The 26,581-nt window shown below is 36.0% G+C and overlaps 1 protein-coding gene across 5 annotated transcripts in view; it reads left to right on the top strand.

Moving 5' to 3' along the window:
- The window catches only part of DCC (DCC netrin 1 receptor), a 1,219,717-nt gene that overhangs the window by 842,697 nt on the left and 350,439 nt on the right, over positions 1–26,581 (top strand). For all 5 annotated transcript variants that reach the window (XM_050767870.1, XM_050767872.1, XM_050767869.1 and 2 more), the window contains exon 9: positions 3,885–4,039. In XM_050767870.1, the coding sequence (XP_050623827.1) occupies positions 3,885–4,039 (155 nt within the window). The remainder of the gene's footprint in view (positions 1–3,884; positions 4,040–26,581) is intronic.

The following is a 26,581-nucleotide window of genomic DNA, read 5'->3' as shown; positions in this document are numbered from 1 at the left end:
ATTATTAAATCTGCCCCATTGTGAAGTCCAACATCCTCTTTTTTATGTGATGTTTTCATTTCATGATCTTGGACATTTTTACCTAGACATGTCCAAATTTTCCTGCCTCTCTTTCCTTTAAAATATACCTGTTCAGCAGAAGACATAAACAGATACTTCTCAAAAGAAGACACACAAACAGCCAACAAACATATGAAAAAAGTGTTCAGCATCACTAATCATCAGAAATGCAAATCAAAACCAAAATGAGATTTCATTCCACATCAGTCAGAATGGCTGTTACTAAAAAAAATAAAATAAAACAATAGATGCTGGTGAGGCTGCGGAGAAAAGGGAATGCTTATACACTATTGGGAGAAATACAAATTTATTACTTTAGGCACTATGGAAAGCAATTAGGAGATTTCTGAAAGAACTTAAAACAAATCCACAATTTAGCCCAGCAATCCCATTAACTGGTATAGATCCAAAATAAATTAAATAATTCTACCAAAAACAAGCATGCACTAATATATTCTGGATAAAGAAAATGTGGTACATATACACCATGGAATACTGTGCAGCCATAAAAAGGAATGAAGTTACTTCCTTTGCAACAACATGGATGCAGTTGGGGGCCATAATCCTAAATAAATTAATGCAGGAACAGAAAACCATATACTATATGTTCTCACTTATAAGTAGGAGCTTAACATTGAGTACTCAGGGACATATAGATGGCAACAGTAGACATGGGACTGTCAGATAGGAGGGAGGGAAGGAGGAGGTCAAGGATTGAAAACTGTTGCATACTATACTTACTACCTGGTCGTGACAGGATCAATCATACCTCAAACCTCAGCATCACACAATATACCCATGTAACAAATTTTCACATGTACCCCAGAATCTAAAATAATGAAATTATTTAAAAAATAAAATTAAAGTACAGAAGAGTACCTGTTGAAAGGGTTATGGCTAGCATGACCCGGAACACAGTTATTTCATCCAATTTATTTCGTACTTGTAAGAATAAAGTAAATTATGAAAGCTGCCCTTCCTTATAGATACCAAAGGTGTTTGACAGGCAAATCCGACCTTTGATAACAATGTTGCTTGAAGGTCTAGAAAAGATGCTATGAAATGATTCATAGCAAATGATAGACAAATTCATCCTCTCAGCAGTCTCTGAGTGCTCATTGTCCCTTTTTCCCGTCATGTCTTTTATCCAAAGTTCCCATGATCCAAAGAAGTTCCTTATTTTTCCACTATTGTTGAATGATATCATTACTAGATTTAGAGGATGAAGTTCCAGATTTCATTCTTAAATGTGATACCCACTAACTGTGAAGCCTTTGAATAAATCATGTTGCTTTTCTAAATCTCACTTTCTATATGTAAAACAATGATAACGAAACCACCCTATCTGTATCAGTAAGCTACCTGAGGCACTGTGTATAAAAATTCTTCTGCTAAAAAAATAAATAAATAAGCAAGATTCCCTATCTCCATGTGCTCAATCTCTGTAAGTTACATACAGCAAGGCATACAATTCTTTTATGAGGGTTTGCTTTTAAAAAGCAACTTGCTGACCTAAATGATCTTAATTTGGTAGAATATAGCAGTGTGGTATGTGGCAAATGGGAGCATTGTTCCATATTTCTTAGGCTTACCTACTTTAGATTACTGTTTAATCTCATCCAGACCTCTACTCTTCTAGAAGTCAGAATTCAGCCTTCCAGAAACTTCACACTGCACTTCTAAAAGAATACCTAAACTTCAGGCTATATCCAGATTCATACAGGGTTCTTTTTCTCTATTGTGGTAACACATGTCTTTCATTTTACAATTTTAACTTTTTTTTTTGTTTTTGTTTTTGTTTTTGTTTTTTTGTTGTTGTTGTTGTTGTTGAGACGGAGACTCGCTCTGTCGCCCAGGCTGGAGTGCTGTGGCCGGATCTCAGCTCACTGCAAGCTCCGCCTCCCGGGTTTACGCCATTCTCCTGCCTCAGCCTCCCGAGTAGCTGGGACTACAGGCGCCCGCCTAGTTTTTTGTATTTTTTTAGTAGAGACGGGGTTTCACCGTGTTAGCCAGGATGGTCTCGATCTCCTGACCTCGTGATCCGCCCGTCTCGGCCTCCCAAAGTGCTGGGATTACAGGCTTGAGCCACCGCGCCCGGCCCATTTTTAACTATTTGTAATTGTACAGTTGTATGATATTAGTGCATGTGCCTTGTTGTGCTACCATCACCACCATCTGTCCACAGAATTTTTCGTTATCTCCAATTAAAATTCTTTACCTATTCAACACTAACGTCCCATTCTCCCATCACTTAGCTCCTGGCAACTACTCAGGGTGCATATTTTAAAATATTAGCAGTGCTAGATAAAATAATGCTAACTCCTATAACAAATAAGCCCTAAAATATATAATGGCTCAAAACTATTTCTGACTCTAGAAAGTATGGAAGGGATGTTACTGATTGTCAGGCAGTTCTTTTCCCAGTTCTTCTCTAGAATTATTACAAATTTTGATTTTTCCATCATCCCCAATATGGCTTCTAAGGTCATCATACTTCCCTACCTCAAGACAACAGGTGAAGGAAGAGAACATGGTGAATTACCCATGTGCAGTTTATTTTAGGCCAGGCCTGGAATCAGCACACATCACATCACATACACTCAATCTCTTGCTGCGACTCAGTCACATGGCCTCAACTAGACTTCAGGGAAGCCGGGAAATATGGTTTAGTACATGAAGAAGAAATTTTGGGTTTGAGGATAAGCCAGCCAGTCTCTGCCATCAGTTATATTAAGAGTGTAGATATGCCTAGGAATCATCATTCATTCATGCACTTAGAACTTTTACTTTTTGAAAATCTAATTTTCCCTGGCAGAAAAAGATATTTCATTTTAAATATGTCCAAAACCAAAACGTATCTGAATGGCATAATTAAAGTGTACATATAATTCCACTGAGAAGCAAGAGATATTATCTAGATATAGAAACCTTGAGAAACAATTGAGAAGCTTAGAGGAAGTCACTTCTTCACTCAGTTAAATCAGCTAAATGTCCAATGAGGACATCTAGAATGTTCAGAAGCTCTAGAATTGTGTGTGTCCTTAAAGAATACTTCAATAGTTATCATTTCTAAAATGTCAGCATCCATATCCAAAAGGTTTGTCATCTCTTAATATGCACTATAAATGCAACCATGATCAGTAGATTAATTCATTAGTTTGCAACACTGAGGAAGTTTTTAGTTGATAAATGTATTGATATTGAACACATATAGATGTGGCTTGAAGAGCAAAACAAACAGGCATATGTTACGGTTTCTGTTCACGCAGGAAGGAATCTACTTCCTTTCACTAATTGCACTTAAAGTAACCACAGGGACTCAGGCTCCATACATAGAACACTTAGCATCTGCATTTTCCTTTCACACAATGAGAGAAAATGCATAAATGCATTTGTTGGCAATACTGACAAAGACCGATTTGTGGAATAATTGAAACCTTGATTTCTGTCATTAGCCGGATGTTTACAAAACCCATCTTCCTGTCTACATTCCAGATGTTTCTCCTTATTTTAATAGCTCTTTGTTTTTCATGGGTTTTGAATTCCAAATTTTAAAGTGTCAAGCAAAAAGACTTTAGTTTGCAAGTTTCATGGAGAATGACATAAGCTTAAACTCCCCAGAATTCTTGCAACATTTATCTGTAGGTCCTTCCAATGAGCTTATTTTCTGTAGAAAGCCTGAGGTCTTGAATTATGTCCTAGAGTCAACATTAGATGACTGAGCAACCCTGTGGTTCACCTCACTACTCTTGCACATCAGATACAAATTTTGGCAGGAAGTATTCTTTTTGGAATAATCTTTCTCTGCAACTTTGATTTCTCAGGGAACGAGCGTTGAATACAACACAGCCTGGGTCCCTTCAGCTCACCGTGGGAAACCTGAAGCCAGAAGCCATGTACACCTTTCGAGTTGTGGCTTACAATGAATGGGGACCGGGAGAGAGTTCTCAACCCATCAAGGTGGCCACACAGCCTGAGTGTGAGTATGAAAAGGAACAGGCCACATTTAGAAAGTGTTTATTTTCCTCTGCAGTATCCTTGAATTCTTTCACAGAACCTTTGCGAGGTGACAAAAATGCAAGAACGTTTCTTTTAAGTAACCTATGTAACTCAAGGACTTTTAAAAGTAAGATGACTTGTTAATAGAATGGCCTCTTCACTTAGGCCATGTACCGTAATGGCAAATTAACCTCTATAAAGGCCTAATTTATCTATGCAGTCTACATATTCATTTCCTAAGAAAGTGATCTACTCTGCCTGACAGTATTGTAGCATCATCGTTGGGTTTCAGCCTCCTCTGTTGAATTTTCAGATCTTTTGAATTTGTAAAGAGTGTAACATCAAAGGTAAAAGAACAATAGCATACAACTTCTAAATCCAGGGACTAATTTAAAAGCATAAACACGCACCATATGCACTGAAAAAGCTACTAAAAGCAAATTGAGACTTGAGGAATATGATAATCTCTTTTGTATAATCTCATTTTCCTCTATCTTGAATCACTAGATTCAGCTATTTTTTTTTTCACAAAGTAAAGCAGCTGAATGTTCTTTGATCAACATATAATTCAATGATTTCTACTTTGATAAAGGAAGAGCTCCAAAATTACATATTGAAAACTATTTCTGTATTTGACAAAATTTTGTTTTTTCTTGTGCATTTCAAATGTTTTTTGACAAGTTAGCGATTGCTGATGAGCCATTCGCCAAATTTGTTTTGTTTCGTATTTTAAAAAATTGGAATTTAAAATCAAAATGAAATGCATGGCTACTTGTTAAACTGCCTTATGTTAAACATCTAACTGCACCTATTTCCTTTTTATATAAATAAATTTATAATGATATTTTGTTTTCCTCTTCATTTTACATGAAACTGTATTTAACTTCAAAATCACCTCTTGTATTTTGGGAATAAGGTGAAGTAGAGATTGGAAATATTTTAACTGGTAATTGTGAGAGAGTAACCTTTGTATTCTGTCACTTCTTGGGTGGTTTCAATCAGCATGTCAAAGAAGAGAGAACAGGAGATACAGTCTGAGTGCACTTTCGACAGAATCTCCATCCTTTATTTCATTTGGCCAGGGCTACAGACACAGGATGATAACAAATCAGAATAAAGTATTAATTGAAGGGAGGGAAGAGGGCTAAGCTGTACAATAGTACAAATTTTGCCTCACAGAAATAAAAGCTCAGCAACTTCAAAAGCATAGTCATGTTGAGGTTACAGACAATTATTTGGAAATGCAGGCCCCCAGGCATAATAATAATTTGTAGGATCCAAATAATTTCTGTTTGCAAAGTAAAACCACAGGGGCACATCGTTAAAAATTATGAACATTATGGGATGGCTACAGCAGAACATTAGGCCTTGCACAACTTCCCTCTTTGCTGCCCACGGAGCTGGTCCTGCTCCCAGATTTCTCTTCTGGACAATTTTTTGTTGCTGTACTGAGTTAAATCACTAGACAGTGCAAATTTCCCCTTCATAATGTCTATAGTAACATAATATTTCAGTCTTCTTTTTTTATTTTTGGGACAGAGTCTCACTCTGTTGTCCAGGCTGGAGTGCAGTGACACAATCTCAGCTCATTGCAACCTCCGCCTCCCGGGTTCAAGTGATTCCCAGCTAATTTTTGTATTTGTAGTAGAGACAAGCTATCACCATGTTGGTCAGGCTGGTCTTGAACTCCTGACCTCAAATGATGCCCCTGCCTCAGCCTCCCGATGTGCTGAGATTATAGGCATGAGCCACTGCGCCCAGCCCAACATTTGAGTCTTCAATTGCTTTAATGACTTTCTCTTCATAGATCATCTATGTAAAATCAATAACATTTATGACCATTTTGTATTTTTGATTAAAAACAAATTAAGATATATATATATATATATATATATATATATATATATATATCTCACACTCTATATATGTTATATGCCATGTGGTAGATAGGTCAGCAGTTTAAAAACTTAAAGAAACTCTTGGTAAATTTTCTAATACTGGAACTAACTTTAAAAGCATGCTCATTTTCAAAAGATCAAATCTCTGTGAATTAACTGAATTTTTCATCTCCTAGTTATAAATTATCATACAATTGTTATACTGTACTTTTCAGAGCTGACTAGTCATGATTACATTGCACTTCTGATAAAAATCCTGGTTGGTTAACCTTGCTTTGTAAGAATGAGCATTTTTTTTTCTTTGATCAATACTATTGTTTCTAAGCATTCAACTCAAAAAAGCAATTTTCAGCGTTTTAATTTTTTTTTTTTTAAACACCAACATTCCCAAGCCAAGGGACAGTAAAGTGTTTTCCTTTTTGACACTGGCTAACAACACTCATTCCATAAAAAATTATAAAAAAAATAAAAAACTATGATACAATAATACAATATATTCTGCTTTTTTAAATATAATTAAGTTAAAAAGAATAATGATTGTATCACACATGTGGCCTTAACTTTGTGAAACACAAACAATGACATAACTCAGTTCATAAGTATGTTTAATGAACATTTATTATATTTCTAACACTGTTTCAGGCTGCATGAGGCATGTTAGAAAAGCATACGTGAGTAATAAAGCAGCAGTATTTATGGATCTCAGCAGATTTGGGGGGAAGCAAATATTTTAAATATGCAACAATAACAAAACAACTCAAGTAGGGGAACTTATAAGAAGTTGGTAAATGGAATACAAACAATCTGAGTCACAGATTTGCTTGTGGGCCCGTGACCTGTGATGGCTGCAACATATTACCTAGTTAATTTCTTATGCCCAAATTGTACTGCATCCACCTCCTCCAATCAGTCTTGTAATCCAGTTACAATGACAGCAACCTCTATGCTTTATATATCACACATTCCTTCCCATTCAGAAAGCAGTGTGAAATATGTGTGCAGAGGACCTCACTGGACCCAAATCTCTATAAGCATTTACTTTGCTTAACTATTAGCGTAAATGATAAGGTACACAATAACAAAAGCATAATTGAATAAAACATGTTGATTGTTGGTATTGTTGTCACATATAAATTATATTCTCTAAGAAATGAAAATGAAGAATCTTTCTGCTTTAGAAACATGATGCAGCCATGAGTTTTTTTCATTAATGGCAGCAATAACAGCCTTAGAATGCTAACCATATTTTGGCCTTTAGTAACAGCATTGTTCTATTAAATTACCCATTTTCTTACCAATATATGAAATAAGAAGAATTTCTTTTACAGATCACTGTTTTATTTGCACTATAACTTGATTCTGTTTCATTGAACATTGCCATTGGATAATTCATCCCTTACTGAGTAGATAAGTAGTTAGGAATAAAGTAGCCTGCATAAACAAGATATTCAGAATATCCTTTACATGTGCAAAAGAGTTAGCCAATTCCTTCAATTCGTGTGTATTGAGTACTGCTAAACTCACTTGCCGTCTTTCTTACAGACATTAGAATAAATAAATAATATTATCATAAGTGATAGGCATTGCATGTGTATTTTATCTTCTGTTGGTAACATAAAATGCCATTTTGGCAATTTGAAAGTATTTCTAGGATAAGGAGCACTTACTTCATCTTCTCCAAGCCCGCTCAGTAAGACACCAATTACTGAAGAAGATGGAATATACCAGAGATCGTATGGCTCCTTTCCATTCCTTTTCTTTCCCATTCCTTCCTCCCATGCTCCTTCCCACCATCCTTCTTCCCACCATCCTTCCCTCTTTGCTATAAGCCCATCTTTCTGTCGTTAAGAGAAAATGTGAGGGCTATTTTATTACTTCGCTAGACTATCAGAATTTAGAGGCAAGATCAAGTTAAAGAAAACATTTTCATCAATATCTCTTTTCTGACAAAATGATCTTATCTTTTGAAAATGGGTCTCAGGTGAGTATGTGTTTGGTTGCTGCTTTTATCAATGTTTTTCCAAATGTGATGTGGTAATTGTACACTAAAATTACATAACTTGTATACAAATTGAATTTCAAGTTTTTCATATTATTTGAAAATATCAGCTCTATTATACAAACCACATTCGCAAAGAATAAAACTGATGGAAAATATGTCTGAAATATAAATCAGCCCGTAACTGTTTCTAAAAGTGCATACATTTTGTGGTAATCATTTAAAGAGATCAGCAGGCCAAGATCCAGTTTATGAAATAATCGCTCGAAATAGAAAGGCTTGATTTATATGAAGGTTTGTGTCCCCTGATGATATCTTCCTTTTGCTAAACGCTTGCCCATTCTCACTGCCTTTATGATGTATAATTTCTCTACCGTATTATCAGCCAGGATTTAAGTCCCTGTCTGCTTAAGACTCGTCTAATCTTTTCATACCACATGTGGAGATTTTTTGAATTATTATTTGCAGTCCTTTAAGATCCTGTTAAGGCAGTTTAATCATAAAGGATGTTAAAATGGACCACATACTGGCTTGAGGGCTTGAGTTAGAATCAGAAGCCTATTTGCAAGACCACAACTCAATTATCTACAAAACTCTTTTATATTTAAGAGTTGTAAGTAATATTTTTAATCTATTATATTCTTTACACTAAAAAGATGAGTGAAAGCAACCCACCAAGTTGAGTGACTTTAGAATATATTATCTAGAGGAATAGCCGTATTTGCTGCTTTCTTCCTTCATGAGATTTTAAAAATTCTAATAGGGCTCTACTTGTATGGTTGTTAGGAAGAGAACAGAGAAGTTCAAATAATGTCTCTGAACATTACTACCTGTACCCTAGGGCAAGTTTGTCAATCATTGAGACCAGTTTCCTGAACTATAAATGGGAGTATCATTTCTTCTTCTTCTTCCTAAGTTGCAAAAATGAAATATGATAACACATGGGCAGTCACTGTGTCTTGCCTGGCATCTCAATTTAAAAAAAAGAGAAAAGCTCCCTGACTCAATGGGATCAAATAAGAACATAATTTCAACTGCTCTACATTTACAAACAAAGTGGGATACTCACCAGGGTAATCAATTGGGTAAATAAGGCTAATATAATACCTCATTTATAGTTTAGAACTAGCTTGATCACTATACAGTCAGCACGTTTACATACTCTGTTACTCTCTCCCTAATTAACCTCTCCTTAACATTTGGCAGGCTGTTATAGATTGGCTTGTCTCAATTTTGAAGTCTTAAGAACAGAAAGTGCTACATGATCCCATAAGATGTATCACAGCATTGCCATTTTATAAATAAAGCCATGTGTCACTTAAGGAAGGATATATATTCCAGGAATTGCATCATTAATTGAGTTCATTTTTCTGAGAACATCATAGTGTCTTACACACACCTAGATGGTAGAGCCTACTACTCACCTGGGCTATATGGTGTAGCCTATCACTCCTAGGCTGCAAACCTGTACAGCATGTGACAGTACTGAATACTGTAGGCAATTATAACACAGTGGCAGATATTTGTACATCTGAGCATATCTAAACATAGAAAAGGTAATGCATTCCATTACAATGATATGATGGCAAGATGTCACTAGGTGATAGAAAATTTTCAACTTCATTATATTTTTATGGGACCACTTTGGTATATGTGGTCTGTTGCTGATCAAAACATTGTTACATGACACTTGGCTGTCGTTGCTTGGTTGATGCTGGTAGAATCTGGTTTGGGAAAGATATAAAATATCAGTTATATTTATTTAAGGACGGTTCCATAAATTAAGCAAACTAAGTTGATCACAGCTCTGTCTAGCTCATTACTTTTGTCACTTGATTTACAACTATTAACTGCACTGCATTGAGATTTGAATAAATATTTGGAATGACCACTATGGCAAATCTGTCAGCTTGACAACAGTTCAGTTGTCTGATCCCGTACATGGCTAGACATAAATAATGGAAAGAAGTAAAGATAAGCACTGGCATAACATCTTTTTGGGAGCATACAAATACATTATTTAAAAAGTCTCTGGATGCAAAAAAATTTTTTTTTCAGATATTATAAATAAGAGATGGGGAATGTTAAAAACTTATGGTTTAGTATCCTCTGTGACCAAAGGCTTAAGGAATTCGTTTGGATTTAATGGTCAATTAGGCTAGGTATGATGTCTTTTATAATGACATATATTAGTGGAAAGATTAGAGGTAGACTTGAGATGATGGGTTGTATAATTACCTCTAGAAGACTTCAAAGCAAATGTGAGTCACTGTGTTCTTTCTTCATTCATTTAAAAATATTTATTTTGTGCTAAGTTCTAGACCTACAGTTACCAGTACAGTAACGGCAAGTCACATTTGTCTATTTAAATTTAAAAATATTGAAATAAAATAAAATTTAAAATTCAGTTTCTCAGTTACAATAGCCCTATTCCAACTGCTTAGTAGCACTTAAAATTTAAATAAAATTAAAAATCAAAAATTCAACTTGTCTGTCTTACGAGCCATATCTCACGATTTCATATATGATTACTGGCTACTGTATTGGAGATCACAGAGACCATTTCCATTATTTCAGAAAGTTCTGTGGGACAGCAGCAGTCTAGGCACTATGCTGGTAAATGAGGATAAAAAAGCAAGTCAGAAATGGTCCTAACTCTCAAGGAACTGGTAGTCTGGTGGAAAAAACTTTAAGTAGAATTCACTAAAAACAACTTTCACAGATTTCATCTCCCTGAACAAAATTGTTGAGCTTTGTTCAAAACAAAAAAGTTAATTATGTGCTAAATTAATAGACATGATTTTTTAAAGGCCAGATAATCTAGACCTGAAGATAGTCTGTTTATTTACTTAAGTTAATCACATTAAAAATCCGTTACCTGAAAAAATACGTAAGTATCTTCCAAAGTGCAATTGAAGGTGAAGGACATAGCTTACTAGTTGCTTGGGTTAAACAGTGATATATCATAAGTGTAATTTCCCTAAGAAGCTTCTGTTGGCTCTCTTATTTTCTCTTTTCTTTTGAGCAAATATTATGATTCAGGCTTCTTCAGTTGGTATAACCAAACATCTAGAAAATTTATCTGCTTCACGAGAAATTACATAGAAAGCTAACTTCTCATAGATAGATGTAAGGGAGTGTAGGAAAGGGGATAAGAAAGTGTCATAGTAATGATTGGTTTTCAGGCAGCACTGTCAACTAGTCTGGGAGAAAGAGGTTCCCTAAGTAGATCTGATTTGGGTTTAATCGCCTAATTTGGTTGTATACCCTACTAAACGTGAAAGCAGTTGGTTTGCTAAGCTGAATTAGAGCAAAAGCCAGCATGAACATCTTTGGGGATATTGTCATCATGCTGGTGCAGCTGAATGAAACTCTACTCCAAGGATATGAGCTGAGCTGCTTTAGGCAACTGCTTTGATGGAGAGCTGATGAATACTACCAAGAAAGAGTAAAGATGGAAAGGAATAAGGCATTTTAATCACATATGTATTGAAGCACTCCCTCATCTTTAGAGCATATTTTTCTATGCAGTTCATAAGTATTTATTGAGTACCTACTATGTAACGAACCTTTTATAACATGCTTGGGATAGAAAATAAAATAAGGGCAGAAGTTTCTTTCTTTGTCTGTTTCTGTTGCTATAACGAAATATCTGCACTGTTTAATTTATAAAGGATAGAAATGTATTGCTCATGGTTCTGGAGACTGGGAAGTCTGAGATTAAGCAGGTTTGATGTCTAGTGAGGGCTGGTCTCTGCTTCCAAAATGAGGCCTTGTTGCTGCATCTTCCAGAGGGTATGAACGCTGTGTCCTCACATGGTGGAAGAAATGGTAGGACAAAAAAGAGGAGCTAGCTGTTCTCTGTAGCCCTCTTACAAGGACTAATCTCTTCATGAGGGTACAGCCCTCATGGTCTAATCATCTTTTAAAAGATTATTAAAATATTTGCATTGGGGTTTAAATTTCAACATGAATTTTGGAAGGGACACAAACATTCAAAGAAGTTAGGGATACTATTTTTGATGAAAATATCCCTGTAAAATAAATGGACCTAAATAATACTGAGGGATCAAATTTATTTTCTCTTTTTTATTTTCTTTGAGATGGAGTCTTGCACTGTTGCCTGGGCTGGAGTGCAGTGGCGTGATCTCGGTTCACTGCAACCTCCACCTCCCAAGTTCATGTGATTCTCCTGCCTCAAACTCCCACGTGGCTGAGATTACAGGTGCACACTGCCACACCTGGCTAAGTTTTTGTATTTTTAGTAGAGACGGGGTTTTAATATATTGGCCAGACTGGTCTTGAACTTCTGATCTGGTGATCTGCCTGCCTCAGCCTCCCAAAGTGCTGGAATTACAGGCATGAACCACCGTGCCCGGCCCTATTTCCTTTTTTTAACCTAAAGTTAGTGTTACAAAGTTTCAGTATATAATTAATGCATAATCTAATGCAGATATAATTTAATGCACAAACCATATTGTCTTTTAGCATAGAACATTTTAGTATATTTAGGAATTATCTGATATAACATTCCACCAAATTTAAGTAAAACTCCCTTTTAAATTACTGTACTATTTTATGGATTCTTTTAACTGCAGGTTATATTCTGCCTGCTGTAATATATGGTGAATTTTACATGTTACATAAGAAGTCAATAATATGACTTTAACTATTTTCCTTTAATTCCAATGTTCTTATATTATGTTACTTTAATTGCCCAATCTTTCCTCCTTGGGGAACCTGAGATCCCATGCAATGAGGAGTTGAGTTGGGACAGAATTTCTGATCACAGGCTATTCTGCAGGGAGTGGAGATAACCGTGAGTTAAAATAGAAAGATTTTAAGCCTATGACAGGCAATTACTGCTTCTAATTGTAGTTGTTAAAGTCAAAGCTGAGATGTTGTCACTCATTGCTGGAAGGAAATGACCACAGATTTGTATCAACTGAAAGTCAAGCAATGGAACTCTAAGCCCATGGTCAATGGTAGTAACTTGTACATTGTCCTCTTATTTAAATCTTATTTAAATTGGTGTTCCAGGTCATCCAAATGGAAGTAGAATGACATGTTTAAAAACAAGGATTTAGAAATCAGATTGGGTTTGAATTCTAGCTTTTTCACCTGTCAGCTAACTGGGTTAAGTTAGCTTTTCTTCTGCAAAATGGAGATAATATCTATCTTGCAAGGATGCTGTAAAGATTAAAGTAAAATATTTAGGATGGTAATGCAATTGTGCATCTTCAAATGGTTATTCTGAGGATTAAATTAGATACTTAGTTTACTTTCTGGTGCATTGTCAGCCCTCAATAAATACCAGCTTCTGTTATAATCATCCATTATAACTCCATTACTTGATTTTAATTATTTCTCATATAATGATGCTCCTTAATGCTGCACATAATTTGCTAATTTCTGTGTCTGTGTTTTTTTTTTTTTTTTTTTTTTGGATATGTTTGAAATGCTGTTCTTATCCATTAGGCTATTTCATAAGTCCCTTCTATTTTTCCTTTAAGATTTTGATTAAATATTTCCAAGAGCAAAAAGCCTATCCTGTCTAATTCATCACAGGGATCAAACTTTCAGTCTTCTTAAGCTCGTATTTCACCCTCCAAATTAGTTTGAATCTCCTCATCTCTTCATTCATTCATTTATTCATTCATTCGTTCAACAAATAATTCATTGCATGCTTGCAATGGACTACAGTCTGTTTCTTGAGACTGGGAAATCGGTAATAAAAAAGACAAAGTACTTATCCTCATAAAGTCTATATTCTAATGATGAAGAGGAATAATAAGCAAATAGGCTGGGAGTGGTGGCACATGCCTGTAATCCCAGTACTTTGGGAGGCCAAGGAGGGCAGATCCCTTAAACTCAGGAGTTCCAGATCAGCCTAGGCAACATAAAGAAACCCTGTCTCTACAAAATATGGAAAAATCAGCCAAGTGTGGTGGTGTGTGTCTGTAGTCCTAGCTGCTTGGAAGGCTGAGATGAAAGGATTGCCCAAGCCTGAGAGTTTGAGGCTGCAGTGAGCCATGATTGGTTCCACCCTCATGAGGGAGTTCTTAAGATCTGATGAGATACAGGATATTTAAATGCTCAAGATGCAAGCGTGCCAAACTGTATTTTCAGGGGGTGGATGCTCAGAAATAAAATTCTGAGTACTGAAAAGTATAGGCAACAAAGTGAGACTCTGTCTCTAAATAAATAAATAAATAAAAGTGAAGCCCACAGAAGCGCAAAACAGCTTAAGGGGACCTAGGATGAATAGGATAGGGATGATTCTAGATGGGAAGGTCAAAGCCTTGCTAAAGAAGGGATATGTAGAGGCACACCTGAAAGAATGTGAAAAGGTGGCAGCAAACACCTGTGAGGCAGGACATTTCAGGCAAAGCAAATAAGCAGTGCCAAGTTTCTGGAGAGGAAGAACAAAAGACTACTGTCCTGCAGCAGAGCAAGCAAGAGAGAGAGTGGTGGAGGTAAAGTCAAGGGGTAGCAGGGCTCGGTCATGAAAATCTTGGAAGCCATAATAAGGAATCAAGACGTAGTACTTAGTTGGGAGTGGGGGCATTTATGCAGGAGGGATTGACATGACCTAATTTTCATTTTTAAATTGGAAGCAAGGAGAACAGAGAAAAGATGAATACAGTAGTTTAGTGGTGAGATAGCTCAGGTAGCCTGGTAATTTTAGAAGAGTAAAGAACTAGTAGAATCCAAGATGCCTTTGGAAGATAGAAACAACAAGACTTGCTGCTGCAGGTGGAATGGGAGAAAAGACAGAATCCAATTGTATTTCAGATTTTGGGCCTAAGAAACTGGGTGAATGGTTGTTACCATTTCATGGGATCTAAAAACTGGAAATGGAACTAATTTGGAGGGTGCGTAGGGAGGAGAGAGATTTAGGGGATATATCAAGAATTACTATTTTTTTAATTCATGAAGTTTAACTGTTAAATGTTTGCAGATTTTATTTACCTAATTAGGCTATGAGATCAAAGGAAGTTCCCAGGATTTCTTTGAGTATAAAAATAAAAGAAAATGCCACGTACGACCAGGCCAATGGCCAATGCAATGCAGTACTTAGATTCTAATAGTGGCAAAGATGAACAGTTGGGGAAAAACCACTGGGTCATTCTTCATGTCATAAATTGTAAAACATCTGTGCCCTACACATCCCTAATGAATGTTACAGGGATATGTGCAGTGCCATGTACTAAGATGCTCGAATATTTGTCATTCATAAAGAAACCTCCTTTTTAGAACACCCCCCTCTCCCCCTGCCGCCCCGGGTCAGGCTAGTGAAGTGTAATTTGATGGGAACTGACTATAAGAAGGCCTCAGATCAGCAGCCCAGTCTTCCAACTGCCAAGATTTTCTGAGGAACCCATCCAAAAAGGGCAGGTCAGTGCCAAAATAAATGTTAGCCCAGAACCAGTTTGTTTTCTGATGTGTACTTTGCCTATGTTCATTGAACAGGAGATTGAATTCTAATGGGATGTCAATTCAGGGATGATCCAGAAGTTGAATCTCCTTACATCAAAATTGTACCAGAAGCTTGGTTTCTGTCCCAGGAAGGGCCCTAGAATTCTACTAGAGGAAGTTGCTTCCAACATCTCATTTTTTAACCCTTTTTCTTACTGTTGGGAGTCAGAGCCTCCATTAACTCTGGGTACCCAGAGTCTGAAACATTTCCCAGTGCCCTGAAACTTAATTTTAAATTCATAAATACTTTAAGATAGTAGATTCCAACCATTGAAATGTACAACCAATAAACCTGGGGACAAGAGCTTTTAAGGCTAGCCGTAGAATATGTCAGTACATTAGTGAGAGCCCAAGGCCTGTGTCTAGATTCCTAAGTACAGGGATGCTTGTCCTAAACAATGGGCTTACAATAATGACAGTTTCTCTTCTTGAAATGGAAATATCACTTAAAATATAAGCAAAAGATCTGTGTTCTAGACTGAGATTTTCTCTGTATTCTGCTGTTTGTTTTTTGGGAAGCCAGTTACCCTTTCTGATTCTCAAATTCTTATAAAATAAGGATCATACTGCTCGTATTGGGATAACGTGAAGGGGCACTAGAAAAGCCTCATTAAGGAACACTGCTAACTGATCTTATACAATTTACTTCAATTTCATTGCTTTTTCAAGTGTCTCCCTTAGAAATAAGTATGTGAACTTGTTAACCCCTTTGGGTGTTGTATTATTTATCTAGAGCTACCTTAACAAAGTGCCACAAACTTGGTGTCTCAAAACAACAAAATATATTTTCTGACCTTTCTGGAGCCGAGAAGTCTGAAATCGAGGTGTCAGCAGGGCTATATTTCCTCTGAAGGTGCTTCAGGAAAATCCTTCCTGCCTCTTCCTAGCATCTGGTGGCTTCTGGCAGTCTTTGGCATTCCTTGGCTAGTAGCTGCATAATTTCAGTCTCTGCCTGCATCTCCACATGGCCTTCTCCTCTCTGTGTCTCTGCGAGTCCTCCTCTCTTCTTATAATGCACTTGGGATCCACCTAAATCCAGTATAACCTTGTCTTAACTAATTATATCTACAAAGATATTTGATCAAATAAGGTCACATTCTGAGGTTCTGGGTGTACATGAATTTTTGGAGTACTATTCAACCCGACGTACTGCCCTGTGAATTTTAGTAAGAATTCTTACAAATTCTTAGTAAGATTCAATGTCATCTGTTAGAGGACTGAGCCAACTATGAAGTATATATTGTGCTTGTATGTCTCTATGTGAATGTGTGTGTGTATATATATGTGTGTATATGTGTAGATGTGTGTGTGTATGTATAGATATGTGTGTGTGTATATATGTGCGTGTGTGTGTATTCAGGTCATAGCTGTTAAAATCAGAGTCCAGATATTGGCATTCGTGTCTAGAAGAAAAACATTTTAGGGATTTTATCAATTGGAGATCAAACAGTAGAAATCCAAGCCTGTGGTCAATGTTAGTAAGTTTTCACAGGCAGCTTAAAACGTAGCAATGACAACATAATTTTATATATATATATATATATATATATAAACTTTTCCATATATAGTACATATAATTATATATAATTGTATATGTACATATAGCATATATGTATACATATAGAAAATTAAAGTGTATGTGTATACATGTATATACATTAATTAGCAAACTATATTTTTTATTTTGAAAACCATTTCAGTCACTGCCTCTCAAAGAAGAAATGTTGATATTAAAAGACATCCGTAGTGTCCTTAAAATCATATTTGATATGCTCTTACCTTCTTCCGCTCTTCAGAATTCTAACCCTGCCTTGTAAACTGTAGGACATAGCACTTTCTGAATATTAAGGACTACAAACTGCTTAGGTGGCCTGAAGGAAACTAATAAGTGAATGAAGTTAGCCAAGATGCCTGTGAGATTTGTTACTAACATTGACCACATGCTTGGATTTCTACTGTTTGACCTTCAGTTGATAAAAACCCCATAATGGTTTTCTTCTAGACACTGATGCCAACATCAGGACTCTGATTTTTATTTTATTTTATTTTGAGACGGAGTTTCACTCTTGTTACCCAGGCTGGAGTGCAATGGCATGACCCCGGTTCACCACAACCTCCACCTCCCAGGTTCAAGTGATTCTCCTGCCTCAGCCTCCCGAGTAACTGGGATTACAGGCATGCACCACCACACCTGGCTAATTTTGTATGCTTAGTAGACACCAGGGTTCTCCATGTTCGTCAGGCTTGTCTTGAACTCCTGTCCTAAGGTGATCTACCCACCTTGGCCTCCCAAAGTGCTGGTATTACAGGCATGAGCCAACATGCCCGGCCAGGACTCTGATTCTTAACAGCTGTGGCCTGAAACAGTAATTGTGTGCCATCACCTTAAAATCTTTCAGCTTCAGATGAATAGCAATACTTTGACCTGTAAAACATCCTGTAAGCAAGAATTATGGCCCAACCCAATTCCTACATTAGATGTGACTAAATTAAATGCAACAAAACTAATAGTGTCAGTGCCAGAGTTTGAACCTAGCATAATATTCCTACTATACTGCTAACTCTGTGTGTGTGTGTGTGTGTGTGTGTGTACACAAACTAAGATTACCATGATTGTTTTAGGAAAAATAAACATTAATTGCATTTTGACAACAGTTCTTTAATGAGTTAAAATTCTTATTAATTCACCATTGATAAAAATTAGTTCAGAAAACATAGCAGTGACAATATAATATTTTTAAAATATTGGCCGGGCGTAGTAGCTCATGCCTATAATCCCAGCACTTTGGGAGGTCAAGGTGGGTGGATCATGAGGTCAGGAGATTGAGACCATCCTGGATAACACAGTGAAACCCTGTCTCTACTAAAAATACAAAAAATTAGCCAGGCGTGGTGGTGGGTGCCTGTAGTCCCAGCTACTCAGGAGGCTGAGGCAGGAAAATGGTGTGTACCCGGGAGGGGGAGCTTGCAGTGAGCCAAGGTCACACCACTGCACTCCGGCCTGGGTGACAGAGTGAGATTCCATCTCAAAAACAAACAAAAAGTCTCGACATTGGTGAGATTAAGCCAGCCTGGATGAATTATACTAACCGTCATGCCAACGACCATGCTAGGCACATAGTTTCTACTATCTGCTATAAATCACCTATTTGATTTTAACTCTCAGTTGACTTTCTTGATTCAAAGCCCTCTCCTATGGTCTTGCAGTGAAATAAAAAATAATGATTACTACTTCTATTCTTCAGAAGGGTTAATTGGCTTGTAGTTCAGTACAAGCTCTTCACAAAAATGTTTAGGACTCCCAGAAATGAGTAGATGTTAATTCCAGTGGTATGGTTCATTATCTAATATATTTAAGAGCAAAAACCAATATAATAATAAATTTAACATATCACTTACATTTTTATTTATGCTACAGAGTATTTAAATTAAACAGCTTGATTAATTTTTATCACTTTGGACATAATGTTTTACATTTTCTTTATAACCTAGTATTTTTATAGTATTTTTGCCAATCTTTATAAAAATATTTAATTTTGTATTATTACAATTAATTTCACTTATTTCATTTTTACTTATGGGCCTACTAGGAAATTTAAATTGCATGTATTTGTAGCTCATTGATACTGGACAGTGATTGCTTATATGTATATTGCTTGTGTCTTATGTCCAGTCAAAAGGAAGCCAAGAAGGTTGTCAATCTGAAATTAAATTGAGTTTTAGAGTTACCAAAATACAGTGGTTAAATTTAACTCTTCTCAAATAACTGTTTCTAAAAGTTATCTAAATAACATTCATAGTTAACTGTCTTCCTTATTTTGCTCGGTGTTTACTCAACATGATAACAGCACTTGAGCATGACTCAGTCATTTTTTTTCCCGTTGGTCTGGCTCTTTGTGTCACCAATAGAAATAAAAGCAAAGGCAGTGGAGTTGGGTAGAGAAAGGGGAATTTTTGATCCAGAGCAGCACAACAGGGTTCCTGTATTCAGTTTTACCTAAAGTCATTCTTCAACCTCTGTGAGACGATTTACCGCTGAAGTCTATTTGTTTTCCTGCTGCTATCTCTGAACAAGCCCAAATCTTCCATGTGGTTAATAAACTTCTTATCTTTTGAATACTGAAAATAAAATAAACTTAATCCTCAGGGTGGCTCAGTCAGCCGACCAGAAGCCTTTTAGATGCTTCTTAGAGATACAGGGAAACTAGGTTTTCTGCCCTGTGTGATTATCAATCTTTCCATTGCATGCGTGTATGTGTAAGGGCATTAAAGGTGCTTCTCAGTGATAAATGTCAGTGAAATCACAAAGTGAAAATTAATTTCCATATTGTCAAGGTCAGATGTGTACCCGGGTTCATTGTTACTGGAATTTTTATTGTTGCTGCTATTAGGAAAGATATTTTATCTTGGGCTCATTTTTTTCAAGTATGGAGAAAGAGCGACAAAAATTCCTCAATATACATATACATTGCTCAGAAAAAAAGTACCTTAGCACAGTCTGATCTGTTAATTAGGGTAATTATTTTGAGTGTCTCAAAAAAGATCAAGTTTAGAGGAGTTAGGTGGGAAACAGAACAAACATGATCACAGGATCTGGAGACTAGCTGATCTTCCTGAAAAGCAGCTGACTATCCATCAATAGAAAAAGCAGAAAGTTGAAGAAGAAATAAATAAAGAAGAAAATAGTTTGTGATATGCCCATTAATAGAAGTAGGGTGTGAAATTATCAAACTGGGAGCTTAATAAATTAAGAGAAGATGGGGGAAAGATGTTAGGTTATAAGTGTTCGTACAGGAATGAATAACCAGCTGTACATCTCTGTATACAGCGAACTACCTCAAAGCCAGTGTGGTGCCAAACCTGTGGATTCCCTCACCCACACAACTCCACCCACACACATGCCCAGTTTAATCTATTCCAGTGTTTCCTTTATCAGTGAACAACACCAGAAGCACCTAGCTATAAAAATCTATATTGCAGGAGTCATTCCTGATGCTTCCATCATCTTCACTCTCTTACCTCCAATCCAAGTCCTGTTGATTTTACCTTCCCTATAGCTCTTAAATCCCTACCCTTCTCTTCATCTCCATGGCCAGCAGTTATTCTAATTCAAGCTGTTTTCTTCTCTCTTCTGGACTATGGAATGTTCTACCAACTGGTATCGCAACACTCATCTCTGCCCCCCTTCAATTCACTCTGTGTACAGCAGAGTGAAAAATGCTTAAAATGGCAATTACTTTCTGATTTTTAGAATAAAAGATTCATATCCTCCCAAGGCTTTTAAGGTCTGGCATGGACCTGTCCCCAATAATTTTTCTCACCTCATTTGGACTGCTCTCCTCCCTGCACCTTGGGGTCCTGCCATATTAAGACTGTGAGTTCTATGGAAGTGTTCACTCTTTTCCCCTCAAATCCCTGCAGTGCCCGGAACACTGTAAAAATAGTTAACATTCATTGAGCATTTCATTTGTTCCAAATATAATTCATAAATTATTTATTATTCATCTTCATAACATTACTTATATGGTAAGCACTGCCCGTTTTTTTAAATAAAGAAATTTAAACACAAAGACATTAAATAGCTTGATCCTAGTCACATAGCTTGAATGAGTCTTCTGGATTTGAACTCTAAATCTCTGATTCTGGAGGATATATCCTTTGCTGCTGGTCTCTGTTACCCAAGATGTAATAGATGGGATTTGCTGGCATCTTGTGCATCAAAACATCCCGGAACTCTGACTTCTGTGAAACCTGCATGTTAGAATAGAGTGCTAAATTTCTTCCTTAATTTATATTCCCTCCCAAAAGAGCCAGTTTACTCAAGGCAGTTCCTTATCTTTTAAAGCCTTGAAATAGATAAACAATAAATTGATTCCCCAAAGAGATGGTATTTTTTAAGGTGGGATCTTTTTTTCATTATGTAGAAAAATGTGCTCACTTGACTGTCTGAAAAAAAGATTACTGCTTCCTTTTCCTGTAATAAATGACAGCAGGGCTCTTTTATAAAAGCAATCTATACATGTCATTTATTGCTCTATTAAAACTACAAACATCAGATATTGATTGTTCCCGTACTGACCATAATACAAGCCAACTTTGAGAAAGGTCGCTGGGTCTAGTCACATTATTACCATGGGAAACACTCTGAGTTGTGCATAAGCTGAAGACACCTGCCTCCGTGATGCATATCTATTTATGGAGAACTGAGATTTTTGCGTGTGGAAATACAATCTTGAGATATATACAAGTCTCAAGTCAATGTGAAGTAAGGAAGAAGCCAGCAAATGCCCTTTCTGAAGGTTTCTGCTTGGGAGTCTTCTAAAGAATTAAACATCAATTTATAGTCTGTAGAGTATAGAGATATAACAACAAATGAAACTCAATGTGGATTATTTATGAGGAAGTTAAAAGGCTCCATTTATATTGGTGATATCACATCTGGATCATCTTGGCTTTTCTATCAGGGACTCTCTTGGCCAGGTTTGGTGTTTTTGGTTGTGTGTGTGTGTGTGTGTGTGTTTTTTTTTTTTTAGATGGAGTCTTGCTTTGTTGCCCCGGCTGGAGTATGCAATGGCACAATCTCGGCTCACTGCAACCTCCGCCTCCTGGGCTCAAGCAATTATCCTTCCTCAGCCTCCCAAGTGGCTGGGATTACAGGCACGTGCCACCACGCCAAGCTAATTTTTGTATTTTTAGTAGAGATGGGTTTTCACCATGTTGCCAAGGCTGGTTTTGAACTCCTGACTTCAGGTGATCCACTCACCTCGGCCTCCCAAAGTGCTAGGATTACAGGTTTGAGCCACTACACCCAGCCCAGGTTTGGTTTTTAAGCATAATCTTGGTGAGAACTCAGGCCACATCCTTTTAGGCATCCATGGAATGCTGTGTTTTCCATCTCCCCTTTGCATACATCATCTCTTCATGTTCTTCTAATAATACTGACAGTTAAGAAGAGTAAATACTTCTTCCTCCAATTGTCTAATGAGCTAACCAATATTTGGAAAAGCTTCAGGGTCTTGATTTCAGGTAACAATATTAACTACCATATTATACTGAACACTTGCTTTTTCATATAATCTCATATAATCCTTGTGCTAGCTCTGTGGTACAGAAATAATGAATACCTGAGAAAATGATGCTCTGAGTATTTAATACTTGGCCCAAGGATACACTAATATTAAGTAGGACAAGGGGTTTTTTGACTCAGGAATCAAAACTAAGATGTTTCAATCCTACCTGAAGCATTTTTTTTAAAGCACTAGTTATCTAAGAGATAGTTTCTGACTTTTCTATGTGATTTTGTCAAAAGTCCTTGACAATTCATTTGAAAATTAGAGTTCTGTGAATACTTGTTCCTAAACTGAATTTTCTGAGACAAGCATCTTGAGAAAAACGGATGATTTTTTTTAACTTTCTTTGAATCTCATGAAAGAGACTACATTTTTCTACGATTGGCAAAACATGATTTGATTTGTTGATGGTGGTTATTAGGAAAACAACTTAATGGTAATTCCATGCTTTGGGGAAAAGGTGGTTTCCTCAATACGAGATGACATGTGCAATCATTAATTTAGTTCATCTTGGAATTATTCTCATTGTTTTTACTTGAAAACCTCATCATCTGAAACCTTCCACAATGTATAGGCTAGTTTTTGTCTCCATTTCCCAACTTGTAAGTTCTGTTCTGGAAAGGCTCATGTCAAGGATGTTACCCATTCAACTCATTCATCCTGATGTTTCCTGTCTCACCAGATTCATCCTTCATTCATCCATCAATGCAATTCTTAATTGTTCTTCAAGAAATGTTCTTAACTAAGCCCCCCATTACCATCCCAGATTCCTATGTATCTCATCAATAGATCTATTTCTGGAATTCCTATATGTTTGGTTGTCCCAAGAATGTTTAGCCTTGATTATATATGATCTGTTGTTCATTTATAGTTGTTTTCTGTGCATTTTCTCCTTCCTAAGTTCCTTGAAAATTTATAATAAAAGTTCATAGTAAAAGAGTTCACAGTTCTAGAGAAAGCATTGTATGCTGAATGCATAGAAATTATTATTAGACTTTAAAATTATCTAAACATTTCAATCACAATGGGGAGTAATGAGACCCAGGCTACTGTGGAATTATTTTTAAGTCAATATGGTTAGGTGTATATGACATCAAACTTTCAGTAATGTGTAAATGTAACATTTAGTATGTAAACTTAAGCACATTTGGGTGAAACTTTAAGTTTTTATCTTCTGTTTGGTGTGTGCGGGTAGTTTTTCTAGATGATAAAAACAGTTGCATTTGACATTACTTAGAAATCTGCACTTGAAACAATTTGAGGCTTCCACCATGCAGTCCAGAATCTACCTTGTTCACGACACTTTGCATTACTAGGCATTGCTTATGTTTTCCGAAGTAAAATTCAAAATGCTGTACATTAAAAACATACTCTACATACTTCCCAAGGTTATTACTACTTGGTTGTGTTAGTGAAAATTCTGAGCTGTCTTCCTGAAAGACCTTGTCTGGAGGTCAATTTCTGTAATCCCTTTATTATCAAACTGTTTCCAGTTCTAGGTTGAATTACAAGAAATCTGCTTGGAAGATTATTTTCTTCACAGGGAGTCATTAAAATTTTTTCTATTAAGCTGTCAAAAATATTCATTAATATCTAAGCATATACATATATGTGCACAAAGGTAATATATAAATTATATCCATCATCTATATCACACATTATATATGTGTGTGTTTATCCATATCTGCATCTGTTCTATATATATTTATACACACATATATAATGGCACAGTTTAGTATATTGTGTGTTAGCAGATAGAAAATATTAAAACTAAAGGTGAAATGAACAGGTAATAACTGCTTCCTCCAACCAAATGTTGCCAGACTCCTGTGGTTCTGTAATAGAAATCTACCCTATTGTTTGTGCTTCTTCCTAGCCAAATTACTGTCGTATCTCCTAACTATGTACAGTTCAGTCAAGAAGAGGTTTCATTATGCTAATAATTACATTGCCTGCAGGCTTTTTGATGTTGCATTCCCCATACAGAATAGAAACAGATTTCATAGAAATATCATTAAAGCTGTTAACTACAGAAGAAAAAAAAATCAAAGGGGCAATCAACGCGTACACTTTATTATCAATAACTGTAAGTAGTTTCAGAAATGGCTTGCATTTGAAACACGTTCAGTGAGGAGATCATCAGCAATGGAAGCTGCTGCTTAAAGGAAGAGAGCTTTGTGGTCTAAATCCATTTGGATCACTACAGATAATTACTTAGATCCCTTGCTATTCATTTTTAAATATAGGCTCAAGAATCATTTTTAAATTAGCAAACTAATAAAGGGATAGACTCAACCTCAGAATTCTGACCTGAATTGAGGCTATGTGAATTGTAGGTCATTATATGAATGACAACACGTGACAGTTTTTCTTCAAATCCACTTTTTTTTTTTTTTTTTTTTAAAGCGGTGCTGTTAAATTGATGATTTAGGAACAGTAGAACTCATTGTACTACACAGTCATTTAAAAAAGACTTTAAATATTCAAATGTTCAACTACATATTCCCTGACACTAACATTTATCTTCATTTTGGACTTCCAGCTGAGAAACATAAGTATAATGGCTCGGAGACATCAGCCTCGTTCAGTATTATGAAGATAGTGGCATGCCTTGATACTTCTAAAGCTTTTTCTTTGAAAACTTCATATTCAGATTCTTTTTTGAAAGGGATTAATTAAGCTCCCAAGGTTTTTAAAGAAACTTATTTGATAAATCATAATTTAGGTTTTAGTCTGATTATTGCAAATATAAAATTTCTTATAGTAAAGGGAAGACAGGAAGGCAGATGGTTAGATATCTGAATGAAAACAGAGCAAAAGAAAGAAAAGATAAAAAGTGTACTGATTCATGTACGCTATGTGACTTGTTGATAATCAGGAGCCCTAACATCCTATAACCTAAAATATTTGGTGAATTAAAGCAGATGAATTCAAATGTCTTTGAAATACCCATGATTGGGAAAATAAAATAGAAGTCTATTTCACGAATACATTTTAGCTTTGAAACAGTAGCATTTGATTAAAAGTTGAAGATTGCTCTTTAAAGTGAAATGATGTTTTCCCATTATAAAGTAATTAACAATCACTACAAATGATTTGATTATAAAGAATCACTGATTTTCAGAACCAAAAGAAACCAGAGATAGTTGGGAGCTACCATTTGGGGGATAGAAATGGTAGAAGCTAAGACAGAATGATAGAAGCTGAGAACCCTACTCCTCAAAAAATATACATATTACAATTTTTAATATGCAAGATAATTTCAGGGGCTTCTTCATGGACTCTTTGATGCTAATGACAGATTTCTATCATACGTAGAGTAGGGACAAAAAACCATACATCCTGTCATTTATAATTAATCAATTGTAAATCATTAAATTGAGCAGCTCGCTCACTTGCTCTCGCGATCTCCCTCTCTCTCTCTCTCTCACACACACACACACATCCTGTCTTCAATATGATTATATGTAATCAATCATGCTTTATTAAAGATTCGGCTAACTTTTATATATCGCTTATTGGGGTTAATATCCAATAAGATCTCATTATAAAGTGCTCTGTTATACTATAAATTTATATATATAGTCAGAAATTACTGTTCCCAGTGCAAATAGTGACATGTAATACATCTCATTTACTCCAACGTAAGTACTGTACTTAATTTGTTCTGAAATACAGATGTTATAATGAATTTCCACTGTAATGAAATACTGAAATTTAAAAAAGGTAGTTGGATAGGCTGACATTGATTGATGAGTTGCTTGCATAGATTATGCATCTATTCTGAAATCTTTCCATTCTTTGAAGAAATAGGTAACTTGAATGGAGATGGGGAGAAATTAGACGCAGTTTGCCACAAAATTATTGTCCAACTGAGGGAATCAGTGAGGAATATTAAAAACATCTTCGAACGATGAGCAGTTAAGCCCATTAAGTTCCTTGACTGACATACTAAAATGTAATGAAATGGAAGGCTGAAGCTATTAGTGGTATTGATTTCACATCTAATTCCCATTGTTAAACTTTTTTTTCTTTTTCTTTTTCTTTTTTTGTTTTTTGAGATGGAGTCTAGCTTT

The sequence above is a fragment of the Macaca thibetana genome, chromosome 18 (genome assembly GCF_024542745.1).
Source record: "Macaca thibetana thibetana isolate TM-01 chromosome 18, ASM2454274v1, whole genome shotgun sequence".
In the NCBI taxonomy this organism is placed as follows: domain Eukaryota; kingdom Metazoa; phylum Chordata; class Mammalia; order Primates; family Cercopithecidae; genus Macaca; species Macaca thibetana.
This window is presented reverse-complemented; position numbering and strand designations above follow the sequence as displayed.